The 25,278-nt window shown below is 59.2% G+C and overlaps 3 protein-coding genes across 4 annotated transcripts; 1 reads left to right on the forward strand and 2 right to left on the reverse strand.

The window, feature by feature from the left end:
• Positions 1–6,111: 6,111 nt before the first annotated feature.
• EIF4E1B (eukaryotic translation initiation factor 4E family member 1B) lies at positions 6,112–7,712 on the reverse strand. Its single transcript, XM_054168392.1, has 7 exons — positions 7,589–7,712; positions 7,311–7,399; positions 7,101–7,196; positions 6,903–6,966; positions 6,588–6,701; positions 6,359–6,498; positions 6,112–6,247 (listed from the first exon to the last, which is right to left on the reverse strand). Exons 1-7 carry the CDS (start codon positions 7,604–7,606, stop codon positions 6,133–6,135), a joined length of 636 nt encoding a protein of 211 aa, XP_054024367.1. The 5' UTR covers positions 7,607–7,712; the 3' UTR covers positions 6,112–6,132.
• A 749-nt stretch (positions 7,713–8,461) lies between these two features.
• On the forward strand, positions 8,462–12,650 carry SNCB (synuclein beta). Of its 2 annotated transcripts, none has more exons than XM_054168391.1 (6): positions 8,462–8,573; positions 8,722–8,849; positions 10,278–10,316; positions 10,661–10,779; positions 11,577–11,666; positions 11,887–12,650. In XM_054168391.1, the coding sequence occupies exons 2-6, from the start codon at positions 8,729–8,731 to the stop codon at positions 11,917–11,919; spliced, it is 402 nt and encodes a 133-aa protein (XP_054024366.1). In that variant the 5' UTR covers positions 8,462–8,573; positions 8,722–8,728; the 3' UTR covers positions 11,920–12,650. The 2 variants fall into 2 exon arrangements, with proteins under 2 accessions (XP_054024366.1, XP_054024365.1); XM_054168390.1 differs by lacking the exon at positions 8,462–8,573 and adding an exon at positions 8,587–8,602.
• Positions 12,651–13,801: 1,151 nt separating this feature from the next.
• Positions 13,802–21,765, reverse strand: LOC104303989 (glutamate dehydrogenase 1, mitochondrial). Its single transcript, XM_009904690.2, is given in 13 exon segments — positions 13,802–14,097; positions 14,235–14,297; positions 14,667–14,882; positions 15,396–15,476; positions 16,236–16,373; positions 16,499–16,636; positions 18,537–18,716; positions 18,915–19,009; positions 19,570–19,600; positions 19,602–19,634; positions 20,129–20,184; positions 20,673–20,753; positions 21,630–21,765. Coding segments are annotated over 13 exon segments (1,329 nt in total). The 5' UTR covers positions 21,730–21,765; the 3' UTR covers positions 13,802–13,980.
• Positions 21,766–25,278: the final 3,513 nt, after the last annotated feature.

Raw genomic sequence — 25,278 nt, forward strand, 5'->3', positions numbered from 1 at the left:
AGCATGGCCCCTGGAGCAGGATGCGGCCCGGCTCCCAGCACCGTGCAGGGACTGGGCTGTGCGAGCCCCTGGAGTGTGCTTCAGCGGGGAGCAGGCGCTGGCACTGCTGGTGTGGCAAAGGTGTGAGCAGCACGCGTGCCACGCAAGGGGCTCGTGCCAGAGCGTGGCACAGCATGGCACGGGATGGCGTGGAGCGGGGTGGGACATCCCGGGAGTCGTTCTGCACGGGGGTGCATGGAAAGGGAGCCAGCGAGAACATCTCCGGCTGCACAAGGGCTCTGCGTGCAGGAAGATTATGAAAATTAAAAGTAAATAAATATGGATGTTGAGGACCTAATTCTGATAAGAGGATTTTCAAAATTAGCCATTTGCAAGAGCAGATTAAGGGTGCACGGCGCTGGGGGCGGGAAGGGCTCCATTAAACCACGTGGCAAAGCCCACCCCGGCACAGCCCGCGCCTTGCAGCCTCCAGCACCCAGAGCCACTCCCTGCTTTTTAACTCCATGGATTTGCCGCTGCCGCGAAGGGAAAGGGAGCGGCTGGAGGGGCAGGGGCACAGCGCTGTGCCACTCTGCGGACACGGGTCCTGCAGACATGCTTACACGGCACCAGGACCTCACAGGAGAATGTTGGGGGCCAGCAGTGCTGTGGTGCTGGTTCCTGCACACAGGGGACAGAGGAGAGGGTGGGCACAGTGGTGGCACAGAGCTTGGGATCCTCAGGGGTGTGCTTGGTACTCCTATCCTAGCGTGGGGCTAGAACAAGGGGGAGTGGGCTGAATAGGTGGCAAAGCCACTGCCTGCACATCTTGTGGGCACTCTGTGCCATCCAGTGCAGCAGGTGCTCCTGGAAAGAGCTGGAGCTGATGCTTTCCTGGCAGTGCTGTGGGTGATGGGGCAGGGACACCTCTGTATGCCCTGGGCTAGGGACAGGAAGGAGGCTGATGGGGCTGGGAGTCCCTTCACATCCTTTGACTAGGATTCACTGTCCAGGCAGCCAAGCAGAAATCTCATTACAGGCTGGCACACAGGCAGTGTCCATGTCCCTGTCCCACCTGGCTGAGGGCTGGTGCAGGCTGGGGTGGACATGGCTGCAAGCAGTGCCTGTACATGGACACTGTCAGGGCTGGAAGTGACCATGTGCTGCCCTCAGACCTAGCTTGTACCCCTTACCTCAGCTGAGGGCCAGCCATCCTCCTCCTCAGCCTGACACAGATTCCCCTCTCTGTGATGCAGCTGGGTCAGGCACGGGTGCAAGGTGGGTGCCAGCTCCCATGGGGCCTCCAGACGGTGTGTGGAGCCAGGGATGGGAGCTTGCAGGTAGGGTACAGGCAGGGTGCAGCAACCCAGATGCCTGGAGTGACCTGCACTCCCCCAACAGCAGCAACAACAGACAATTAATTAGCATGGCAGTGGGAGAGCAGCTGGTGGAGCTGTGTGGGATCGATAAGTGCATCAACTGCCTGGGAAACACCAGCCCTCCCAGTCAGAGACATGGCACTAGGGTGGGCAGGAAGCCTGGCACATACTCACCACCTCAGCTGGGTGCTGGCAGAGGGGTGGCTGTGAAATGCAGCATCACCAGCCCCTTGCAAGGGGACACAAGGGTGATCAGGGCCAGGAGGGCAAGGACAGGCACTGGTGGCACTGCTTGATGCGTGCCCTGTACCTTGGCCGCCCTGGGACTGGCAGTTGCTCCTTGCTGAACAGGAGAGTGGCTGATTTCTGTGCTATGACAGGAGGACATGAGGGTGCTGATGGAGCCGCCCCTTCCCCAGCTGTTGGGATGCATCTGTGTCAAGGGAGTTGAAGTCTGGTCCCTTAGAGCTGGTGGAATTGCCTGGGGGAGTTGAGGAATGGGGCTGTGGGCAGGAGGCTTGGGGACAGCATGGTCACACTGCCTGGAGAGGAGCACGGCCACACAGGCAGATGCCAGCCATCCAGGCCCCCAAAACATGGCATCGGGCCAGCAGAGGAAACCTCAAAGGGGTAGTGGCCAGGGGGCACAGGACAGGGTGGCGAGGATAGCTCTGCCTGTAGCAAAGCATTGCCTGCAGCCTGCCTCAGCACCGCGCTGCAGCCATGCCTGCACGTCTGACGCCTGCAGGTCTGTGGCCACACAGCTCCTGTCCCTGTCCCCATCCCACCCGCCCGCTCCCCCCGCCCGCCTCTGCCAAGCGGGAAGTGCCAACCCGTCCCTGCGGGGAAGGAAAGTGCTCAGCCGTGTTGCAGGAGCCTGTCTGCTGCTCAGATGAGAAGTGACAGCAAGGGACCCTTCTCAGGTACAGGCTCCCTGTGCCGCAGGGCAGGAGATAATGTCCCACTCTCCCCCGCCTCTGCTGGCACTTAACCCCTTCCCCTCCGCTCAGACCCCTCCATACTAACCCCGTTGTACAAATCAGCTGTTGGAAGGCAGCAGTCCCGCGCACGTGGGCAGCATCAGCACTGCCTGCCCTACACTGCAGAGACGGTGGGCACGGAACAGCACAGGGCAGGCAGAGCCCAAAGCCAGGAGCCAAACCCACTGCTGCAGCCCCTGTACTGCACCCTGCTGCGTCCTGCCAGGTGCGGGAGCCCAAGCATGGAGGGGTCCATGGGCCTCATGCCTCCCACATCTCCCGCACCGGCTGCTGTCTCCGGGGAGGTTGTCATGGGAACAATGTGCGGTAGGTGCCCCTCATCCTGGGTACCCCTCCTCGTGCATCATGGCGATAGGGGTGGAGGGCAAGCTCAGCCTGTGCCCTCACCAAGGCCCAGCAGGATGGGCAGAGAAGGTATGGTGCCTCTCGTGGGGGGCAATCTCCCTGGGGATGCTCAGGAAGTGCTGACAGTACACAGGAACAGAGGTCCCCTGGGTGCCACATCTCCCTTGCCAGGACCCAGAACATCCCCGTGGCTCCGGGTAGGCGATGGGGCAGGGGAGGTGGGCACAGGCACCAAGGGAACAATGTGGCACAGCCCCACTGCTGGCAGTCGTGCTGCCTGCCCACTCCCACAGTGAGCCAGTGCTGCCTGTTCTTCCCCAGCCCACACAGCCTGCCAGGGAGCCAGCAGCTCCTTCCACAGTTACTTTGGGGGATCTTAATCCTGCAGCACCCATTGCTTGCACCTGGCACAAGGTGCGTGCAGGGGGCAGGAGGCAGGAGCTGTCCTTGCTGCCAGAGCCATCAGAGCTGATGGTGCAGGGAGAGGCCAGGCTGGAAGCCTGCCGAGCTGAGGCGCAGGCCAGCAGCTCCTGGCCCTGGCTGCATGCCAGGCACAAGCAAGGTGACCCTGCACAGACACCCAGTACCACCAACCTGTGCTACTCAGAGAGGGGGGACACAGGTCCCCATGCTTGCACTAGCCCAGTGCTCTGCTGCTGCCCCCCATCCCCTCTGTGCCCCACAGCAACACTGGACCCATATTCCCCATCCCTGTTGTGCTGTGTGGGTCCCTGACACTGCAACCCCCAACCCCAATGGATGCACCCAGTACCTACCTCCTACCCCACTGCACCCTGCCCCCCCCCCATCCTTGTCCTTGCTGGCCTCCCTCTCTCCAGTGCCCACCCCCCCCCACCTGCAGCCCTGCCGCATGTCTGCTGCCATCTGCCTCTCCCTTTTGATTAGTATTAATTTTTAATTATGATTATTGACAGGGCTGCCAGCTTGGCTGCCAGCTGGGACAGCTGCCCAGCATGAGACAGGCCTAGGGCAGCACTGAGACCGCTGTGCTCACAACTGCTGTGCCCACCCAGAGGGTCCTTGTGTGCCCCCCCGCCTCACAGTACCCTCTGCTCCCCAGGCAGGGATCCTGGTGTGCAGGAGCTGAGGATGGAGGCCATTGTGCCCCCCAAGAGTGGCTGGGCTCCAGGAACCCCATAAAACCCCAGAGATAAATGTCCCCTATTATTTTTCCAACCAACTGAAATCCCACTACAGCTGTACATGAATGGCAATGAACCACATGGTAGCCCCTGTCACCAAGCCCCTTGGTATCCTGGTATGGCATGGCACCTGATGAGTACAGCCCCCTTGTTGCATCCAGCATGAAGGTGAGGGGACAGGAACAATGTCCCAGCACGGCCAGGAGGTAGGATTGTCATGCCCAAAGGCAGGTAGGGGCTCTATAAGAGCTATATGAGACAAAGGAGTGGGTTGAAGGAGCAGAGGGACAGGTAGCCCCTCACTCCCTTCATGCCACCTGGAGGAGGCACAAAGCACGCCCATTAATGGAGTGGTGGATGGGGGATGTAACACCCCCCACACACCTTGTGCCTTCACCTCCCCTCCACCTTCCGGCCTGCCAGCCCCAAAACCCATGCCCCACACCTGGCTTCTGCCTGCTTCGCGCTGGTGGGGGAGTGGAGTGTGCGTGCGCGGGCTGGGGCCGCTCTGCCATGCTGCTACAGCTCAGGGCGGCCAGGACCCTGCAGCAGGCAGGGCAGGCTACCAGCCCTGCGCGCCGGAGCTGGCCAAGGCCGGGCGAGTGGCTCCACCGTGTGGCGAGGTGAGGGAAGTGCAGGCGCCACGGGCTTGGGACTCCAGGCACCTCCGTAATAGGCGGCAGGGAGGCGCTCCCTGCCTGCTTCTGCCGCCAGCCATGGGGAAGGTAGTGCCCGCAGCATTCCTTGACTGCCCCCCAGGGAAGGCAGCAGGGTCTTATCCGCCTTGTACCTGTAAGAAAGAAGGGGCCCGGGGCCAGCGCACAACGCAAGGACATGGGAATATGGCTTGGCATGCTGCATGCCTGCTACAAACCACCACCTCCCCCCTCCCTGGCACAAGTGGCAGTGCAGGGCAGTGGAGGGCAGCCCCAGGGAACCTGCAGAAAGGCTTGGCCTTATTTAAAAACAAAAAACAAAACAAAAGGTCTTTTCCCCTCTAAGTGATTCTGTGTTTCTAATGACAGCTGAGTCCCACAGTGTCTCAGGGCTCAGTATGGCTCATCAAGCCCTACAAGGAGGTACCATGGGCAGCCAAAGGCTGAGGGGGGCCATGGCTACAACACCTGCCTGCAGAGCTGCAGCTGGACACTTCTCAACCAACTGCAATAGCAGAGACAGCTTCAAGACTCTGTCCTTCTGCAGGATGAGCTCTGTAAAGACCAGGTGCAGCCAGGACAGCATGGAGACAGCACAGGTACCATGCAGTGGTGGGGGGCAATTAGACCCAGCTCCAGGCTCAAAGAGGTGCAGGTGGGCTGGAAGTGCTGTCATGGTGCAACCCTGGGCTGAGCTAGAGCTGCCCAGGTGCTTCAGGAGGAGACTCCTCCATCCCCTCCAGGAGAAGAGCTGCAGTGAGGCCTCAAGTACAGGCAGTGCTACCAGGAGGGGAGCAGGCAGCTCCAGCTCAAGAATATGAATATGTAGGGGAAGGACAGACCCAACAATCAACCACAAATAAAAGATTAAAGGACAGAGCCTGGTCTGGAACAGGGGAGGAGTGAGGGGACCCCTCTGCAGCCAGGACAGCCAAGAAGGACAGAAGAGGACATGGTCTATGGAGGGAAGAGCCAGCAACTCCCAGGCCTTGGGAGACCAAGGCTGTGAACCTGCAGGCCTGGCACTGACCTACCTTTGGGATGCACATAAACTTCTTAGCACCTGTGCTGCAGGGAGCCTGTGGGAGGGATGTGAGTGCAAACAGCCCAAGGTGAACAGTATGGGGACAATGCTGTGTTGCAGCCCCAGCCCCACCATTTGAGGTGACTGGGCAGCCCTTGGCTGTGGAGTTGGCAGACCCATATCTCACTGCAGTGGTTTGGGAGAGACAAGAACTAGTTTCCTAGGCTGAGCTGACCCAGAGGAGCTGCTCCCTTACTCAAGCTCACAGGGCAGTGAGCTGTGCTCATGCCTTGGCCAGGAGAGGCTTGAGCCCTGCATCCTTCTGGGCACTGTGTCCAGAGACACTGGTTCCAGGGGACACACACAGTGCCCCAAGTCCACAGGAATGTGGAAGTGATGCGAGTTTTGTGTCCCCAGCCTGGCTTACCCAGCAGGCACATACAGGACACAGAAAAACATTGTTAGCCCTCCCAGGGTGCTGGTGCCCTGACCCAGCCCTGGAAAACAGAGACCATGTCAGTTGCAGACATTCATTACAGTATAGGACAGTGGGACCCTGTGGGCAGCTCCCCCCTCTCCCCACAGTCACACCACAAACTTGGTCTTGTTAAGGGAGCCACTTTTGGTGGCCGTGTCTGCATGGGCCTGGTACCCAATGGCCACCTTCTGCGGCAGGCCCAGGTGCTCCTTGTAGATGCGCCTAGAGGAGACAAGAGGCTCTGTAAATAGGGCAGCATTGCTTCTCCCCCTCCCAGGGACTTCATCGCCCCAACCCTGGCCCTGCACAGCTTCCCCCATGAAGGTGCATTACCCGATGTGGGTGACCCCTTCACGGTTCTCTGCTTCCCGGGTCCAGATGGCAATCTTGTCCCCCTTAGTGCGGATGTTAATGACGGCCCCACACACCTCATCGCTGTACTCATCAAACATCTCCCCGATGAGGCACAGCAGCTGCCGGGAGGAGAGCAGGATGCCAGGAGAGTTCCCACTGGGGCTTGACATTGACCTACTGCCAGGACCCCAAGTGAGGTCTCACTCACCGTTTCCAGCCAGAAACTGTCCAGCTCAGTATGGCGCTGCTGCTTGGCCAGGGTAATGAGCCAGCGCCCACCACGCTTGTTCTGGCTGTCCTCCCACATAGGCTCGATGCCATCCTAGGGACAGACAAGGACATGGCTGGGGGCACCAAGAACCTGGCCAGAGCCAGCTTGAGAAGCTGTGAGCACCCAGACAGGCTTCCCCTGTCGCTCCACTTCAAAGGTACCCTGCCAGCACCACCAGTACTCGGTGTGCTCCCATAATGCTGGGTGCTGTAGGGGCTTTCAGGAGGGACTGCAGCAGAGAGGGTGTCGCACCTTGAACAGGGAGTAGTCGCAGCCAGATGTGAGCTTGCTGGCAAGCTGGATGTGACTGTACAGCCTGTGCCAAGTGGAAACAAAACACAGAAAGAGGTGAGAAGCCCCTCAGAGACTTCCAGCACCCTCCACTGGCCCAGACCCCAAAAACCAGGGCCTCGCTGTAGGCAGCACATTGCCCACCCATGGGACACTCACGCCCAGAAGTCCTCCACAGTGCTGAACTTGGTGACGAGGCGCAGGTTTGCCTGCCACATCTTGCTCTTGTCATTTTTGAAGAACCACAGTGCCCATCTAGAGAAGGAGGGGATTTGGGGGTGGGAGTTCAGCCATGCTGGAGACCATGCTCAGCCCCAGCAGCCTGCTCCCAGCCCTGAAGGAGGCTGCCTATGGCCAGGCCTTCCTTACCTGTTCTGCAGGGGGTGCTTGCCCAGACTTTCTGCCAAGAGCAGCTCTTGCTGCTGGGCCCTGCGCCGCTTCCGTTCCTCTTGCCTCCGCTGGGGAAGGAGGGACAGCACAAGCAAGCACCATAGCCACCCCAGCAAGAAGCCTGTGCCACCACACCCCACACCTTCTTCCCTTCCTCCTGCCCTGCTCCACCCCACCCCACCAGTGTGACATGGGTTCCACAGCCAGGAGCCCCAAGAAGGACAGAGGAGCCACCTAAACTCCAGGAGAGTGCTCACCTGCTCTCCTGTAGCCATGCTGCCCAGCACAGACACCCCTCCCACTTCCCCAGCTCTTAAGTACCCACAGACAGGTGTCCCAGCTGCAGCTGATGGGGATGGGAGTGTTGGGCCTGCCCCTCCTGGGAGACCACGGGTGGATTCTCTGCCTTAGGGCAGGGAGCTGGGGGATGAGAGCAAAAGGTCAAGGTGGGATGTAATCAGTGGGAAGTGGTAGGATGGGGTGAGGCGGGGATGGTGAGGCTTCAGATCAGGGTTGTGTGTTTTGGGACAGAGCAGAATGGTGCACAGGTAAGCCAAGGTAGCATCATAATGGGGGAGAGGGAGGGAGTGGGGGAAGATGTGTTAGCAAGGATGGGATGAGGGTAGGTTGGGATAGGAACAACATGGGATGGAAATCGAATGGTGACAGTGTGGGATATAATGGTGAGGGGATGGGATCAGAACTGGATGGAGTGGGGACAGAGTGGGATGGGAATGAGGTCATGAGAAGGGGATGGGATCAGGATAGGATGGGGAGCAGCAATGGCATAGGGACACAGTAGAACGTGGAAGAGGTGGGACAGAAACAAGATGGAACAGGATGAGACAGAGTCTGGACGGGATGGGAACAGCTTACAGAGAGGAGAGCATGGGATCAATGCCGAAAGATGAGACAGGGAGAGGGTGCGATGGGGATGGGATGCGATGGGGACCAGGACAGGATACCATAGGGACAGCACGGGATGGGATCAGGGTGGATGGGGATGTGGAGAGGCTGCAAGGTGGTGGGACCGTCCTAGGGGTGCCAGTCCCTGGCGCTGCGGGGGCGGTCGGCCGCGGCTCGGCCGGTCACGGCTCGGCGCGGCGCGGCACGGTCCCCCCCGCACATCACGGCGCAGCGCGGCGCAGCGCGGCGCGGCCCCACACAGCCGCACTGAGCCCGCCCCGCCGCAGCCCGGCCCGGCCCGGCCCGGCCCGCCCGTCCCCGCCGCCAGCGAGACAGGTCGGGCGGGCGGCGGGGACGGGTCCGAGGTGGGGCCGGCGGGACCGGGGGGATCCGCGGGGATGCGCGGGGCGGGCGGGAGCGGGGCCGGGCCGGACCGGGAGGGGGGGGCCGGGGCGGGGTGAAGCCGTGCGGCCTCTCCCCGCAGAGCCGCCATGGAGGTGTTCATGAAGGGCTTGTCCAAGGCCAAGGAGGGGGTGGTCGCCGCCGCCGAGAAGACTAAGCAGGGGGTGGCCGAGGCCGCCGAGAAGACCAAGGAAGGGGTCCTGTATGTCGGTAAGAGCCGGCTCGGCCTGCCTGCACCTTGCGCGTCCCCCGGCTTAATCCCTGCCCGTCCCCTGCCTGCCCCCTCTGCCTGCCCTTGCTTGCTCCTGCGTTTGCCCTTGCGTCCTTCTGCCGGTTCCACCTGTCTCCGGACTCGCTCCCCATAGCTCCCCCCCACAACTCGCCTGCCCCTATCCCTTCCCTGCCAAGACCACCCTGCCAGCGGGTAGCCCCGGGGCAGGGGCCGGTGCCCGCAGTGCCCTGCCCACGGGGCATACGCAGGCAGGAGGATGGGAGCCTGCAGGCGAGTTCAGGGTCGAGGCTGGTCCCCAGGCTGACGGCATGGGACCCCCCCCGAGAGTGGACCCCCTAGGGCTCCTGGTGATCTGAGCCGGAGGGCCCCGCGACACCTCGCTGAGGATGATCTAGGGCAGGAGCACGGAAGGACTGTGATGGAGGCAGTGACCCCAGTGCTGGGATGCACCTGGCTCGGAGTAGTGGCCTGAAAAAATGCTGTGCCCCCTGGAGCACATCCCACCCCACGGCTCTCCTGGCATCTCCCCAGCACCCTGGGGATTCCCTCCACGCTACCCCAAGGGGCCAGAGTGCTTTCAGGGCCAAGTCCAAGAAGCTATTGCTGGCAGAGAGGAGGCAGCTTCTGGGCAGGCTCAGTGCCAGGCTGTGGTGTTGGGCTGCTCGGGGAGGGAGGTGAGGCCACCCCTGCCTGCAGCAAGGAGGGAGAGCAAAGGATTTGGGCTCAGTCCCACTCTGGGGGGCACCAGCTTTTTGAAAAATCTGAAGCCCTGGAGCTGTTCCCCCAGGCAGTGGTGGGTACCTTGCCTAGACTCTCACCTTGCCCAGGGGTACATGCCCTGAACTGAGGTCCAGCATCTCAAGTAGCTCCTTGAAATCCCATCCTGCAGGAGCTATCTGGCCTTTCCCTCCCCTGTCACAGCCACTTTGCTCCCAACCCTTGGGGTGTCCTGGTAGCTGTGGGAAGTGTCACTCTGCCTGAAGGGCATCTGGCAAGGTCAGCACAGCCAGCAGCAGAAACCAGCCCCAGGCCACTCTGGCTGTAGGGTTTCTTATGCTGGGTTGGCTCCGGGTCTGGGTATGGATTGTGGCTCCTGCAGGAGGCTTTGCTCAGCGGCACAGCTGGTGCTCACCCTGCCTGGCTGTTCACCAGTGTGGCACTGGGCCCTGGGGTTTCTGCCCTGCCTGGCACACAGTGGCAGCCCTGTGCTGCCACAGCCTGGGCTTCTGCAGGGACTGGAGGAGCCCTGTGGGGAGCCTGAAGGGTGCTTAGCACCCTGGTATGGCCAGGCTGGGGTGCAGGCAGGATGCTGTCCTAGCTTGCAGAGCCCTGCCAGGGTCTTGGGCACGTGGCAGAGCCTGGCTGCTGGCCTCTCTAACCGCATCTCTGTCTCTTTCTACCTCCAGGAAGTAAAACCCAAGGTGTGGTGCAAGGTGTCACTTCAGGTATGGGTCCTCTCTGTCTCTCTGCTGCAGTACTCCTCTGGTCTGGAGAGCATGGCCATGTTAACGAGATCAGAGGCTAATTGAGGGGCTGATGTCACCCAGCTAAAGCCTCTTATATAACAGGGCCCGCAAGGCAGGATTTGTGGTGGCTGCTCACACTCCCTGCCCAGTTGCAGAGCAGTGTCCTGGCCCCCTCCCCACCCTAGTGCCTGGGTAGGGAGGGCCTGATCCTGCCCAGCAGCTCCCTACCAGCTGCACCCCAGGGTGATGCTGGACAGGGAGCTGCAGCTGGGCATCCCTCCCTGGCATGGGTGTACACTGATGGGCACCCCTGGCTCTTGCAGTGGCTGAGAAAGCAAAGGAGCAGGCGTCCCAGCTGGGTGAAGCGGCATTCTCAGGCGCTGGCAACATTGCGGCAGCCACTGGGCTGGTGAAGAAGGAGGAGTTCCCTGCGGACCTGAAGGTGAGACCTCCCCCTGGCCACTGCCATGCCCATGGTGTGTCCTGAGGCTTGATGAGGAGCCCGCTGGCTGCTCCACATCACTGTGAGGGACCGCAAGGGGCTCCAGCTGCCCTGCCTTTGCCTAGAGCAGGCCGGTGCCGCTGCCCCAAGCGTGGCAGCTGCGTGTGCACCTGCTGTGGACGTGTGCCTGCAGAGGCTCCTGCATGGCGGCCAGCGGTGTGGGAGCGTCTCACATCACTCCAGCAGCTGCGAGGTGACCTGACAGCTGCGGAGCCGAGGGACGGGGAGGGGCGGCGGGCTTGCATCTCGCTGCTCCCATGAGCTGTTGGCTTCCAGCTTAGCCCAAAATAGCATCAGTTGAAGAAATGAGGCCACTGCTGCCACTGCTGCTGCACAGGAGGATCGGCTGCCCCCCTTTCCCCTTCCTGCCAGCCGCTCTGCCAGCCCCAGGGAGGGGTTACCCAGCACCACCCCCCCGGCCAGGGATGCAGGATGCTTCTGCAGGGCTCACATGGTGCCAGCACCCATCACCTGCCTGGGATTGGGGCTGGGAGTGGTGCAGGGGCATGTTCACCCAGCTCTTGTTCCCACAGACCCCATCACCTCCCAGTTAGGCAAGGCTGGTGTGTCCGCGGGGTGCCTTGGGCTCCCCACTGGTGCTTCCCACATGAAGCCCCCAGTACATCCTGGGTGCACTGCTGATCTCTGCCAGGGTCCCCCTGGTCTGGTAGGGTCAGAAAGGGTGGGTGCTGTGTGGGTGACGTGTGCTTGGAACTGATGCCCCATTTCACCCCCAGCCAGAGGAGGTGGCCCAGGAGGCTGTTGAGGAGCCACTGGTTGAGCCGTTGCTGGAGCCAGAGGGAGAGAACTACGAGGAGCCCCCGCAGGTAATTGGACGGAGTAGCAAGAGTGTACAGGGCACTGCCGAGAGCACTGGCTGCTAGCAGCAAGTGTGCCAGTGGTCACTGCTCTCTGCAGCAAAGCCCAGAGCCTGCCTGTTCCCCATACATGCAGCCCTGCAGCCTGGAGAGCAGGCTGGTGTGGGGCTGGGGGAACAGGGGCTCTGTGCCCCACCTGGGCTCTTTTGACAGCTCTTTCACTCTGCAGGAGGAATACCAGGAATACGAGCCAGAGGCATAATGGACCCCCATCCTCGCCTCTTCCACCAGCAGCACAACGAACCGCCAGGAGCCCCCTGCTCCCCCTCAGCCACCCCTGGCCAGTGCCTACGTGCCAGGGAGGAGCAGGGGTGCCCCTGCCCTGTTCGCTCACGAGTTCTTCCTCCAGTTCCGTTCCAAGGGACCATGTCTGTGTTTCCGTACCGTGTCTAGCAGTGAGAAAACCCCTCTGTGTCTGAGCCCCCGAGCCCTGGCGTGTGCCCAAGCCGTGGGCACTGCCCACAGGGTCTGGTGTGTGTGTGTGTGTGTCTGTGAAGCCCGGGTTTATGGCTCTGTCTCCCTCCCAGCGCCATAAGCCCCGGCCGCGTCCCGGCGTGTCCGTGTCCGCGCACCGCATGTCTGCCTGCCCGCGGGCCGCTGTACATTCCGCTCGCACGCCCCTCCCTCTGCTTCTGCTCTGCTCATCATCAGAGTATTTTTTTTTTATATCTCTATATCTCTATCTATCTATGGGTGGACAGGTCTTTTGCCTTTGTGATCCCTCAGTGCCCAAGCCTGCTTCCCAGCCTGCTGGGTGGTGAAGGCGCCCGCGCGCCCCCCCACCGCCACCCCGAGGTCCCCCAGTGCTGACGCTGTGTTGTGACGTGGCATGGATATCCCCCTGCCCCCCGTCGCTGGATGTGCAATACGAGGGCAGCTGCCAGTGACACAGCTGCCCCCGTGTGTGTGAATAAAGCCAACTCTTGTCTGTAGCCCCCTGGTCCTGGCTGTGGGTTCCCTGTGGGCAAAGGGCTAGTCCTGTGCTTGGGTGGCAGGAGTAGTTTTGGGAAGAGGAGTGAGGAGCTGGGGCAGACTACCTGGCCCCTTATGGCTGGAGGAGTGGGCAAGGCTGGATTCCCATGAGAGCAAGATGCTGTCCTGTCTGTTTACTGCTGCCTCAGCAGCAGGTCACTATGCCCTGGGCCTCCAGCCACGCTCTGGTTGAGGCCTGGGGCACAGGCAGCATCCTCATGCCATTTGTGCACTGAATGCAGTGATTTTTGTCTGCAGGTAAGTGCAGGCAGCCTTGGAGGGTGAGCCAGGGTGAGGCTGGGTGTGGTCCTGGACTACGAGCACTGGTTGCATCCCAAGAGATGCTGTGCCAGCAGAGGGGGTTCAGGTGCTGGGTGCAGGCTTCCCCTAGCCCTCCCGCAGCAGGACGTGCTGCTGTTTGTAAGGTACATCCTAGAGATGCATCCTGACCTTGTGCTAGACGTGCAAAATGAAGGGGAGCCTCTCCTCTGCTGCCTCCTTCACCTTCCCTGCTCCCCTTGGGGCCAGGGACATGGCTGGCGCCCATGGCTTGCTCAGCTGCAGTATGAGCACCCCAAGGGCAAATGGGTGCCACTCACCACTAAGTGATGTCCACCACAGCAGGGGTCCTGTGCCCACCCCAAAACACAGTCCTTGGGCCTTCAGCCCCTTCAAGCAGGACCACCAACACAGCCTGTGTCCCCAGTTAGCCCCCAGTCCCTTGGCTGCAGCACAGTCCAGGATGAGAGGCTGGGCTGGGTCTCTTTGCCATGAGTATCAGATTAAATCCTCCAGCCATGCTGCCTCACCAGCTCTGCAGGCAAGGAGTGATGCTGCAGCAGTCAGCACGGACACACAACAGGTTTGCTGATGCTTGCAAATCTCTGCCCTGGCTCTGCTCCTTGTGTCTGCACCAGATGCAGCAGTGCTTGCAGCACCCACCACGTGTTACTAAGCAGACCGAGACAGCTGCTCTTGAGGCTGGTTCTGCCCTGGGCTGTCCCCTCCCTTACAGATAACTGTGGTTTTTACTTCCCTTGTCCAATTCTGCCAACGCAAACCAGCAACATCACATCTTCCAGCATCCAGAAGGCTGTAAAGGATTTAGGGCAGAGGGAGTGTGAGGGAAGACAGCCCTCTGCCCAGGAGAACTGAGAGCCAGGCAGCAGATAGAGAACATGCTCAAACCAACCATTTATGGAGACCAGGGTGTCTGTGCAGCATGCGGTGTCCTGGGTGCTCCCTGCACAGCAGGACCGGCACCCTCATGATGACTGGCAGGGAGGCTGTGTCAGTAGGTGAAGCCAGCTTCATTGTACACTGTGAACACCTTCTCCAGAGCACACAGGTAGGCAGAAGTTCTCTGGTCCAGGCCCAGGTTGTACTTTGCAGCCATGGTCATAATTTGCTAGAGAGAGAGGACAGCCATGAGGCTACTGTGTATTGGAAGGGTCTGGGGGCAAAGGACCCTGGGAGTGGTGATGGGTTCCTGTGGGTAGGCCAGGGACAGCAGGGATGGACAAGGCCAGGAGCCTGTGGAGGTACCTTGGCTGACTGCTCCATGGTGTAGGCCAGTCCTGAATACACAATGTCCTTCTCTGAGGCACCCTGATGGGGAGAACAAGTGAATCCTTTGTGGGAGAGACCAGAGGTTGGCCTCTCCAAACCCATTTTTCAAACACAGCCCCTCTGCTTGGCACAAGACCACCACAGGTGGTCAAGCTTGGCTTGCCAGCTCTGCATCTGGCTCCAACACATGGCTTGGCTCCCCAGGGACTTCCTGTGGCACTCTCAAGCAGTAGGGCTATACCACCACACATGGCATATCTACCCTATCCCCTCCATCACTGAGGGGATAGCACAGGGGGCTCTGTGTGTGCCAAAAGCTCAGCTTTCAGCACTGGGACTGCAGACAGGAGTGTCTGGGAATGTGAAGCAAGTGAGTCAGGCCAACCCTTGGTCGCCGCAGACACTTACAGTCACACGAGCCTGGAACTCTGGGGATGGGACGATGGGGATCTCCCCTCTGGCTTTGCCAAACCACTGCTCCAGGCTGTGCTGCACTGACTGCAGGAGGTAGCTGCTGGATTCCCACTCGTACTTGAAGCTGAGGCGGCCATAGCTAACATGGTTCAGGTTCTTCAGCCACTCAAAAAAGGATACTGTCACACCACCTGCATTCACATACACATCCTGCCAAGGGCAGTACATGCTTCAGATTTGCTGCTTCAGGTGACCAGGACACCCATCTGGGGATCTCTCCTCTGCTTTGGGTCCCTCCCCAGACCCTTGGGCTCTGCCTTCAGGGACAGTGATGAGGTTACTGGGATGGCTGAATCCTAGAGCCATGGTGGCTCTGCACTGCCTCTGAGCAAAGACACCAGCTGCTCTGACATCCTGTGTGATGTGGCATGGTTTGCTCTTGGCTCTCATCAGTGGCCACAGAAGACCCCAGTGCTGGCCAGGAGCCCAGTGGTCTATTGCTGCTGCAACCAACAACCAGGAGGGTTCAGAAGGGAAATCAACATCTGAATTGCACTCAGAGGCTGGGGTCAAGGCAGAGAAAGGGCTCAATGAGACAGCACAGCAATGCTGCATGATCCCAGAACCTGGCAGAGCCCAGCTAGATCCACACTGGTGCAGCTGACAACACTTTGTGGCCCTTATAGCCACGAGTCCACCATCTCCCTGTGGGCATGGACGTACCGGGATGACCAGGATGTTTCTCTGCAGGAATATGTCATGTGCTGCTGGGGTAGTGGGACCATTGGCAGCTTCTGCAATGATCTGAGAGGACAAGCAGAGCAGAGGTGAGCTAGACAGAAGAAATGAAAGAAGCAACCAGTAACAGAATGCTTTCCCTGCTGCTGGGAGGCCCCTCACCAGGACATATCCCGTGGTGAGGGACCAGGCACTCGCCTCCCCACTGGAACTGGGTGAGCAAAAGCTCAGACCTCACAGAATCATAGAATTCTTTTGGGTGGAAAAGACCTTTTAAACTGAGTCCAACCATTATCATGTTTCACACAGAATGAGTAAAAGCTCAGGCTACAAAAGAATTTGGCTGTGACAGAGTCCCAGGTCCCAGCACACCCTATCCCTTTGGTCCCTAGAGCTCACAGTGAAGGGAGGGAGGTGGAACTTGCAGCAGTCCCACGCTTTGCTCATTCTTATCTGCTGCCTGTGACTTTCAGTAGCAATGCTGTGACACCCTGTACCTTTAGAGAACCATCTTCTGTGCCCTCAAGAGAGGATATGATACAATGGTGAGGATCAAGTGAGACAAAATAGCCAGCCAAGGTCACTCCAACAATCCTTGCTCCCTGCTAGCAAAGGGAAGGGCCTGGGCTTTCCTCCTCCCCTAAACTATGTGACCTGCCACTTCTGTCTCGTGCTCTGTACCTCTGCACAGTGGGCAGCTGTCATGTAGTGATGTGACACCTCCCTGGGGTGCTGAGTGCCAAAAGGGAAGGTTTGGCTGGGCTGCTCTCACTTGCACAGTACTGGAGGACCTGTTGGGAGCACACAGCCACAAGTGGTCTGTACCTTTGCCTGCACCCGGGGTGCATTCTCCCTCGTGAGCTGCTTCTCAGCCGCAGCAGGGATGAGAATGTCACAGGGCACCTCCAGGATGCTGCCATCATAGCGCTCTGCTTTTGGGAAGCCAACTATGGTGCCATGGCCCTGGAATGTGCAAGAGTCCAGCAGTTGTTGAGCAGATGACAGGCAGCCCCCTGTGGGCATTTCAGAGACAAGCACTGATAACTCCTCCATAAGAACAAGGACTGGGTTGACTGGGCTTAACTCACCTGCTCATAGTCTTCTAGTTCCTTGGGATCAATCCCTCTGGGATTGTAAATGGCTCCATCTGTCTCCCCAACACAAATACAGCGGGCTCCATACTCGTGCAGGTACTTCATGGTGTGCAGCCCCACTTTGCCAAAGCCCTACAGCAGCACAGAGCAGAGACACTGGGGAGAGGGAAGTCATGGGGACAAACACTGAAAAGTGACCCTCTGCTCTGGTAATAGCCCCCAGGAGCCTGAGCCAAGAAGCAGAAATAGGAATCCCTGATCTAGAAGTTCCTGGAAAATGTTTTGGCTGGATGGAGACTAGGACCTGGCAGGACACAGACCTCCTTGGCTAGTTAGAAGGCTGTGAAAAGCAGAGCCTGTGGGATATGGGATTCCAGCTCAGCCTGTCTTTGTCACCTCCAGAGCTCCTGGACATGACGTTCCATGCACAGCTCGCCCTTCAGTTTGTAAGAGTTGATCCTGATAGAAAACAGATCCAGTGAGAAACAGTTCCTTGGTGAGCACCACGCAGCAGCTAGGCACAATCCAAGAAATCCTCTTGCACCTCACACTGAAGGGGTATGACCAGCTGCTGTGACAGGGCCACGAGGGTAGCTCAGCTTTCCTTACAGCAAGAGATGATTTTGCACTGTCTACTGCCAGATTGGTGCAGCTCCTAAAAGCAACGCTGGTTCCTGAGGCTGCAAAAACAATCCCTAAACACAGCAAAATTATGTACCTGGTAGCCAAGGTATTCAGCCTTCTCATTCTCCGTTCTATTGTCACGATTCAGTATGTAAAGGGTGGCTACAAAGAAGATGGAGACTCTCTTCTTCAAGGAATCACAGAAAAGATGAGAAGTAATGGGTACCAGTTACTCCCAGGGAGATCCTGATTGGCCACAGAAGGCAAATTTTTCCTCAGAACAATCAGCCACTGGAATTATCTCTCCAGGGAAGAGATGGTTTCTCCAACTATGGACACTTTTCAGATTCATCTACACTGGGTGCTGGGCTATCTTGTCTAGATTGTGCTTTTCCCATGAAAGGCTGGACCAGATGATCCTTGAGGTCCCTTGTAACCTCATACTCTGTGATTCTGTGATTCTCTGCCCTATCAGAGGAGCAGAAGGACGTGCAGAAAGGAAAGGGATAAGTGAGGGCAGGGCCACTCCTGAGGGCACCGTGGGCAGCAGCTCTGGGTGCAGCCTTGGTTCAAAGCCTCTTCCCTGCAGCAGAGAGCTGTGCTGGGGAGCAAGTGCCGAGAGGAAAGCACAGAGAGCTGGTTGTGGGCAGGACTTCAGCTCTGCAGTTCCCATTTATTTCTGCCTTGCAGAGAGCAGTGGCCTCAGCAGGCAGCAGGCACAGCGGGCAGTGGATTCTGGCAGCAGTTCTTGGCCAAGAGCTGGAGCTAACTGGAGTTACAGCAGGGGGAAGCAGCTCACCACGGTTGTAAGCAAGGAGGAGAGAGGGAAAGGCAGTCCAGCAAAACACAGGGTCCCACCTAGCTTCCAGGATGCTGAGCAAAGCAAAGCCAGTGTGGGCCAGACCCAAAGAGGACCCAGAAAAGATTGGGGCTGCATGCACAAGCAAGACCTTTACTGTGGGTGACATCATAGCTCACTGCAGGTGGTTTGGAGGTGACAGAAACATGACATTGTCAATGGGGTCAGCTCTTTCCATTCGGTCTGACAAAGCCCCATGTGTCCTGCCACCTCACCACTCTGCCTGTGGCATAGGCCAGTCACAGTTCCATTTTATGGGTGCTTCCACGTGGGATGGCTACAGAAAAACCTTAGGAATGCCTGTGCAGTGTAAGCAGTGCAGCACCCCTTAACTCCTGGCTCAAGTTTGTAAGAGATTGGCTCTTCGAAGCTGATCAGGGCACAGTGGGTCTGAAGCACTACTCAAATGAGTGCTGGCTGCCACAGAGGGAGCAGAGATTTGGGGAATTATGTCCAGATAGCATTGCAGGAGCTGAGACTGAAAGCTCTCCTGGAAAGGAGGGGCAGAAAGGTCCCGAGGAAGCTCTCTTCAGAGCTGTGAGCGCTCACCTGCAGCACAAAGGTCTTGCCGGGGAAGCCAGGGCTCAGGCCGATGCAGTCCATGTAGTCTGTGTTGGTGATGTAGTTCTCAATGCCGTGCAGGACCCCCCGGCCAGGAGCTGAGTGTCGCCCATGGATGCCTCCCTGGCTGATTGGCTTTCCTGTCACACATGCCTGGGCATTGATGTCCTGTGAGGCCAAGATGGGGACAACAAAGACTGCCTTACTTGGTGCAGGTCCTCCAGACCTGCCTCAGTCCTCAGTTTCACACAGCCTGCCCTAAGCCTCAGCTAAACCTAAAGCAACTCACTGGTGAGGACCTCTGCACAAAAATCCCCATAGTGCCCACAGCATCCCAGGCTCCAAAGCAGCAGCATCAGAGCTTACCCGGTACCCCAGTGTGTGGGTGTAGGTGTCAGCTATCCAGGACATCTCCCGCTCTCCAGTACTGATATCAGGGGCCAGCACATCAATGCCAGGGCCTGCAGAGGTAGAAGAACCCTGTTGGACCTCGTCTTTGCAGTTCAGTTGTTCTGCTCCAATCAATGCACATGCATAGCCAGGTGATTTCTGCATGTCCCTGAGTACCAAAGAGTCCCCTGACCGAACCACAATGCTGCCCATGCCTCAGGGTCTCCCCAGCTTCCTTCAGGCATGAATGTCTTTGGCTTTCATAAGGTCTTTGCCATGTCTCTTTCCAATACCTCCAGGCAAAGAGGGAATGCTCTATGACCAGCACCCTGGCTCTCTATCGTGTGCTGAGGCAGGAGAAACCTTTACTCCTCTCTGCTGCTTGCCAGGCCAGTGGGAATGGAGGATAACACCAGGTGAGACCACTACCCAGCCCCGCTGTGCTTGGCACCATGCAAGGCTGCACCTGCTCTGAATTCACAGAGCAAAGCAGTGCCAGAGCAGCAGAGCACCAGGGCAGTGAGTACTCCTGACATCTGGTGGGGGAGCATCAGCCTCTGTCCCTGCCCAGCCAGGCAATCACTGCCCACTCCTCTGCCTGCTGAGGGAACTGGGACAACACAACTCTTACCTATAAATCCCTTCTTGGCCATTTCTACAGTTAAAATGCCTCGTTATTTTCTCCAGCTCGTGTTTCTGTGCAAGAACAACAAAGCATAGTTGTTACTACAGGCCCAAATTAAAATCACAGATCCAAGGTACAGCATCTGGCAGCTGCCCTGCGCTGGCTGTGCAGGGCACACCCCAGCCTCTTCAGGGAGTTCCTTTACAGCAGATGAGCACCCCGGATGCAAAAAAAACCAGGCGTGAACTCCTGACCCTTTTGCTTGCTGCCCGTCCATCCCCTCACTGATTTGCACCTTCCCCCAGCACAGCAGGCAGCGGCAGCAGCATGCCTACTCCAGACTCCTTCAGTGTCTCTCTGGTCGGATGAACTGAGGCATAAACCGGAGTTCACCAACCCTTTCCCCGCCCCAAGCTGATTTTCACAGTCACTGGGTGAGTGTTACTACAAACGTCTCCCCCCACGTGTCAGAGTGCATTGCTGTGATCCGCAGGGAGAGGGAGGGCTGTGCAAATGGAGCGTGAGTTATGGGCTGTCGGTGGGGGAAGGAGAGGAGTGAACTCACCGAGTATTTTCTTGGATCGATCCTCACACCCGCCATGGCGCCACCAAAAGGAACATCTGGAAAAGACCGGGTAAGGCAGGCAGATATTTTCTGCTAGCTCCTTGCTCCCCTGAGGGAGGAGGTGAACACTGCAATCGTGAACTTAGTGAATTCAGGCAAGGGGCCAGTGCTTCCTCACACCACACATGACTCCCACCAATGCCACACGGACTCTGTGGAGCAGAGCTGGAGGCAGGGCAGGATATGGCGTTCGAGTCTGCCACAAATGCCACCAGCCAGAGCTGAATCCATGACAACCCAGACACAGAGACTGCATCTGAGAAGCACAACGCTTGATGCTCCCTGATGAACATCTCAGGCTGACAGTGGTGCGTTCTGCAGCCACAGCAAGCCTTGCCCTCACACATCTGTGCCCAGAGGAACACTGTGCACTTCTGGAGCACTTCTGATTTTCAAAACATCTAACGAGCTTTTCTGACTCACTGTATCAGGGCCCCATCCCCTGCCCAAGTCACTGCATGCTTTATGTTCCCCTTGTACTTACCCACGATGGCACATTTGTAAGTCATTAGTGCAGCCAGGGCTTTTACTTCATCGACATCGATTGAACTGCTGAAACGAACCCCTGGGACAGGAAAGAGAACAAGTGAAGAGTCCCTGCCTTTTCTAACCACAGATGGCAGGGAAGGCTTTGATTCTTCTGAAACAGCAGCATCTAGTCGCAATAGGTGATCAGCAATTGTTTGGCTAGACCTGTTCCTCCAGATCCCCGCTGAATGGAAGCAGTTCTTATCCCACAGCCACAAGCTTTTGCTGTGGTGAGCACCTCAAACAGCCCAGCTGCGGCAAGGCAAAAGCCTCTGGCTAAAGGTGAGGAGACACGAGGCTGGGACCCTGAACAAAGGCTTTGAACAATTGTTTCCGCTTTGAGGTTTAGTATGAGCAGTTAAATGCACGCAGGAGGGGCCACCAGCCATACTGCTCTTAGGCTCCAGCACAAGCCAGAACAACTGGGCTGCAGCTCGGGTTGGCAAAGCTGCCTCTCCCAAGTACCTACTGTCCTTCTGTGGAAGTGAAGTACCAGTAAGAACCAGGTGGACTATAGCCCGTGCCTGCAGCTTCCTGACAAGGAATCTGTCCTGAGAAGGGAATCCAGCCTCTGCTCACTCTCTGGAGACAGAAACCATCAGTGCCCATGCCACCTGGGGACACAAAGTGTGAGTTTTTCAAGACTGCTCTTCATCTGAACCACTCTGGATGTGTCCTTGAGGATGGGCTCTCATGCCTTATATGGCAAATATTGATTGAACTGACATTGTCCAGAGCTGGACAAAAGCATCCAAGGAGAGCATCCTCCTGGGCACCTCCATACCCATCCTGACCTGCACAATGCTAACACAGATGCCTCCCACTCAGGCTCTCAGAGTTAGGCAGGGCTGACCCCAGCGGGGCAGGGCAGGGATGGAGCAGTGCGTGGTATGCCTGCGGCTCCCCACTTCACCTCCTTTGCAGGGCAGGTGGTGCTGGCTGTGCTGAGCCCTCCAGCCCTGCACCACTTCCCAGGTGCCGCTGTCCCTGCGCAGGGGGAACGCCACCTCCATGACATAGCTGCAGCGCCGGATGGTTTCCAGCAGCCCACGCACCCAGGGCAGCCCGCCCCGCTGGGCCGCCTCCACCTCCACCACGGCGGCTGCACGCCCGTAGAAGGCCTCGACCATAGCCAGCAGTCCAGGGGCGTTGAGGCTGTCCCCTGCCAGGCCAGCCGTGCCCCGGGAGCATCCCAGCACTGCCATGGGGCTTCCCCGGCCCAGGCGCCGCCCTGCTGCCCGCAACATGGCTGCCGCAGCCTTGCTCACGGGCAGCGGCCCCTAAGAGCCAAGCTGGACGGCTAAGGGCACGCCCTGCAGCAAACAGCGCTTGGATTGGCTGAGCCCCGCTGGGACGGCCGCGGGGGGCGCTGCGGGGAACAGAATGGGCAGCGTGAGTGTTGCAAGGGTCTACTGATTGGCTGCTTCTCCAGCCAATGGGAGGCGGGGAGAGGGGGCCTGCGCGGGGCGAAAATGGCCCAAAGGGGCTGTGGGGGCAGCTGGAGAGATGGGGCAGTGGGGCTGGGCTGAGGGGCAGGGGGACGTGGGGTGCTTGCCTGGCTCCCAGAGCCTGCGCAGCCTCATTCTCTGTCCCAGCAGTGGAAGCTGTGCCTGCCTGTGCCTTGGTGCGTCCCCGCGCTCCACAGCTAGCCCTGGGGTTGGGGCTGTGCCTGCACCTAGGCACATCCAGGGCTACATCCTTGGCCACTGGGCAGCAGTGTCCCAGCCGCAGAGCCCTCCCACCCCACAGGGCTGTGGCAGGTCAACCGCAGGCACAGGCTGTACTTCAGGGCCCCCAGGGCAAGAGGGTGCTGGCAGGGATCAGGACCTTCCCAGCACCTTCAGACCAAGGAGGCTGGGAAGGCAGCCCTGCTTTCAGGACTTGGTGCTTTTGAATCTCCTGATAATGGTCCAAAGAACTTGGAGCTCTGAACACCCTCTAGGCCCTCTCACCTGCAGCATGGCCCAGCCCAGGGACCAGAACCTGGAGGCTAGTGTGGAATGCAGGCTGCAGTTAGTGATGGAAGCCTGGTGCTCCCAGGCATACCCTGCTGCTCCCATTTTGCCAGCACCCTAGCAGCTGTGGAGCCTGGCCTCCCTGGTGGGAGATAATGTGGGCAGCTCCGTGTGAAGGCAGCATGGCTGTGAGCATCCAGACCCTTCTGGGTATGCTTCACTGCTCCCTGGCAGCAGGCAGTGACAAAACAGGTGGTACCGAGCAAAGCCTGGGCCTGAACCGTGTGTTGGGTGCCTGTGCCTGCCCGCACCAGCGTGTGCGGGTGCTGGCAGCGTGCTGGTGGCTGTGGGGGAGCCCAGCATGTTCACGTGGCATTGCCCGTGCCGGCGTGGGAGGTGGGCCGTGGCGCCAAGGGAGGGGGCTGCCATGTTACCTGCACCGGCAGCCCCCTCCGCTGAGGAAGAATGAGCTTTTCAGGCAGCTGCCTGACTCCTTGCGCACCGGCAGCAGCGCGGGAGTGCGTTGCCAAGGCAATGGGGACCATCTTACTCATCCTCCTTGCTATTGTTCTCCTGCCAGCCTTGAGGTACTCAGGCGAGGAGAGGAGGAGGAGGCAGCCAGCCTGGGATGAAGGCTGCATGCAGAGAGGGGAGGATGCTCCCTGTGATCCCTCTAACCAGCCCCAGCAGGGATAGGGATATGCTGGGTGCCAAGATGATGATGTGGACAGGGAGAAGAGCAGATACTGGCAGAGATGAGAGGGGCAGGTGGAAGCAGGATGAGACCTCACAGCCTCCCACCCTCTAGTGAAGTGCTGTCCATGGGATGGGGAACACTTTGGTCCCCTTCTCTGCCAGGACTTGAACCTGCTCATTATTATCTCTTGTCTACCCCAGGATCTGCACCCAGGCTTGAGTCTGATCCCACAGGAGGCAGTGCGGAATGTTGACACCCACCTATGCCCTGCACTGTGCTTTCCCCCACTCCAGTCAAGCAGCTGAGCCCAGTCACTGTTGTGGAAGTGGGACCAGCACACAAACCATGTGTGGGAACAAACAGCTTGATGGAGACACACGCTGATGGGTGCAGCAATGTACCCAGACACCATGTACCCATTGGGGTGCCCAGTGGTGACATGAGGGTGCCCCTCTCTGCTCTATCAGGGGTGTAAGTCAATGATTTTTGTTTTACTTCCATATCCTGCATCCCTATTTTTAGCCTTGGGGGTTTTGTTCCAAGCCTGGCTGTTTACTGGAAGAAGTATTTCCAACCTCCCTTGTCTCCAAGCAACCAGGTGTGCCAGCTCCCATCCTGTGAGCCTCACCCTATACATCTGTAGGGCTGGGGGATGCCAGGGGGAGCACATTAATGTTATGTCCAAGAACCCAAAGGTTCCCCCACCTTGGAGTTAATGTTAGTGCACACACATCACCCTCTCACTGACCCTGTAGATCTATAGAGTCTTACTGACATCCCCGGGTGCAGGGAGGAGATCCTGACCCCACAGAGCTGCTAAAGTGCATCTGGGACGGTTTTGGAGGAAAGCAAGAGGGATTTGGTGGCGGGATACAGGGATGCAGGCAAGGCGAGCAGGCCGCCTTCCCCCCCGCAGCGCAAGCGGGAGTGCGTGGGAAGGAGTTAGACAAAGCCTGAGCCCGGGAGCAGAGGCAAGCGCTGCTGGGAGGGAGACGGGGACGGTCTCCCCTCCCTGTCCTCACCAACTCTTGGGCGAAGGGTACGTGGGAGCCCAACTCCGTCCACACTGCAGTGGCACAGTGTCCCCGTCCCTCGGGCCGGTTGGGGTGCAGCCGCCCCCCCGGTGATGCCCGGGAGGGAAGTGGCCGTCTCCATCATCAGGTAGGAGAGGGACCCGGCTCTATGTCGCTGTCACCTCCACAGAAGGGACTCACGCTAAGGGTTGGGGAGCCCCACCTGAGCTGGCCGGTACCAGCCATGTGCCCTGCTGTGCCCCAGTGCGCTGGGGAGCATCCCATGGGAATACAGGGTGGTGATGATGGGGCTGCCGGGGGGATCCCAGGGCGGGCCGATGGGGTGACAAGAGATGATACTGGGGGGGAGGTGTGTGCATGTGCCAGATTCCGCCCCCCCCGCCCCGGCCGCGGCAGCTGGCCCTCCCTTTCTTCCCCACCGGTGCCCGGGCGCGCCGGGGCGGGCGGCAGCCGGGTGGAGCGGCCCGGGGCGCGGTACCGCCCCCGCCGCCGCCACCCCACGCATGCTCGTCGCTGCCGCCGCCGCGCCGGAGCCGAGCCGAGCCGAGCCGAGCGGGACAGGAGGGGACGGGACGGGAGCGGGCGGGAGGATTCACCGCCGCAGGTAACGGCGGCCGCGGGGTGCACGTGGCCGGGCCCGGCCGAGAGCTGCCGCCGCCCACCCCGAATCGGTACTCCCAGGGCGAAGGGGCAGTGATGGGGTCTCGGGGTTGTGGTCGGCCTCGGTCTCCCCACGGCTGGAGCTACCGCGGGGGTGGCTTTGTCCAGGACACGGCCGGGAAACTGGGGGTCGGGGCGCGCACACGCGTGTTCGTGCGTACGGGTGTGCCTGGAGCCATGTGCTGGCGTGTGTGCGTCTCTCTGTGTGTGCACACG

The sequence above is a fragment of the Dryobates pubescens genome, chromosome 16, assembly GCF_014839835.1.
Source record: "Dryobates pubescens isolate bDryPub1 chromosome 16, bDryPub1.pri, whole genome shotgun sequence".
Classification (NCBI taxonomy): domain Eukaryota; kingdom Metazoa; phylum Chordata; class Aves; order Piciformes; family Picidae; genus Dryobates; species Dryobates pubescens.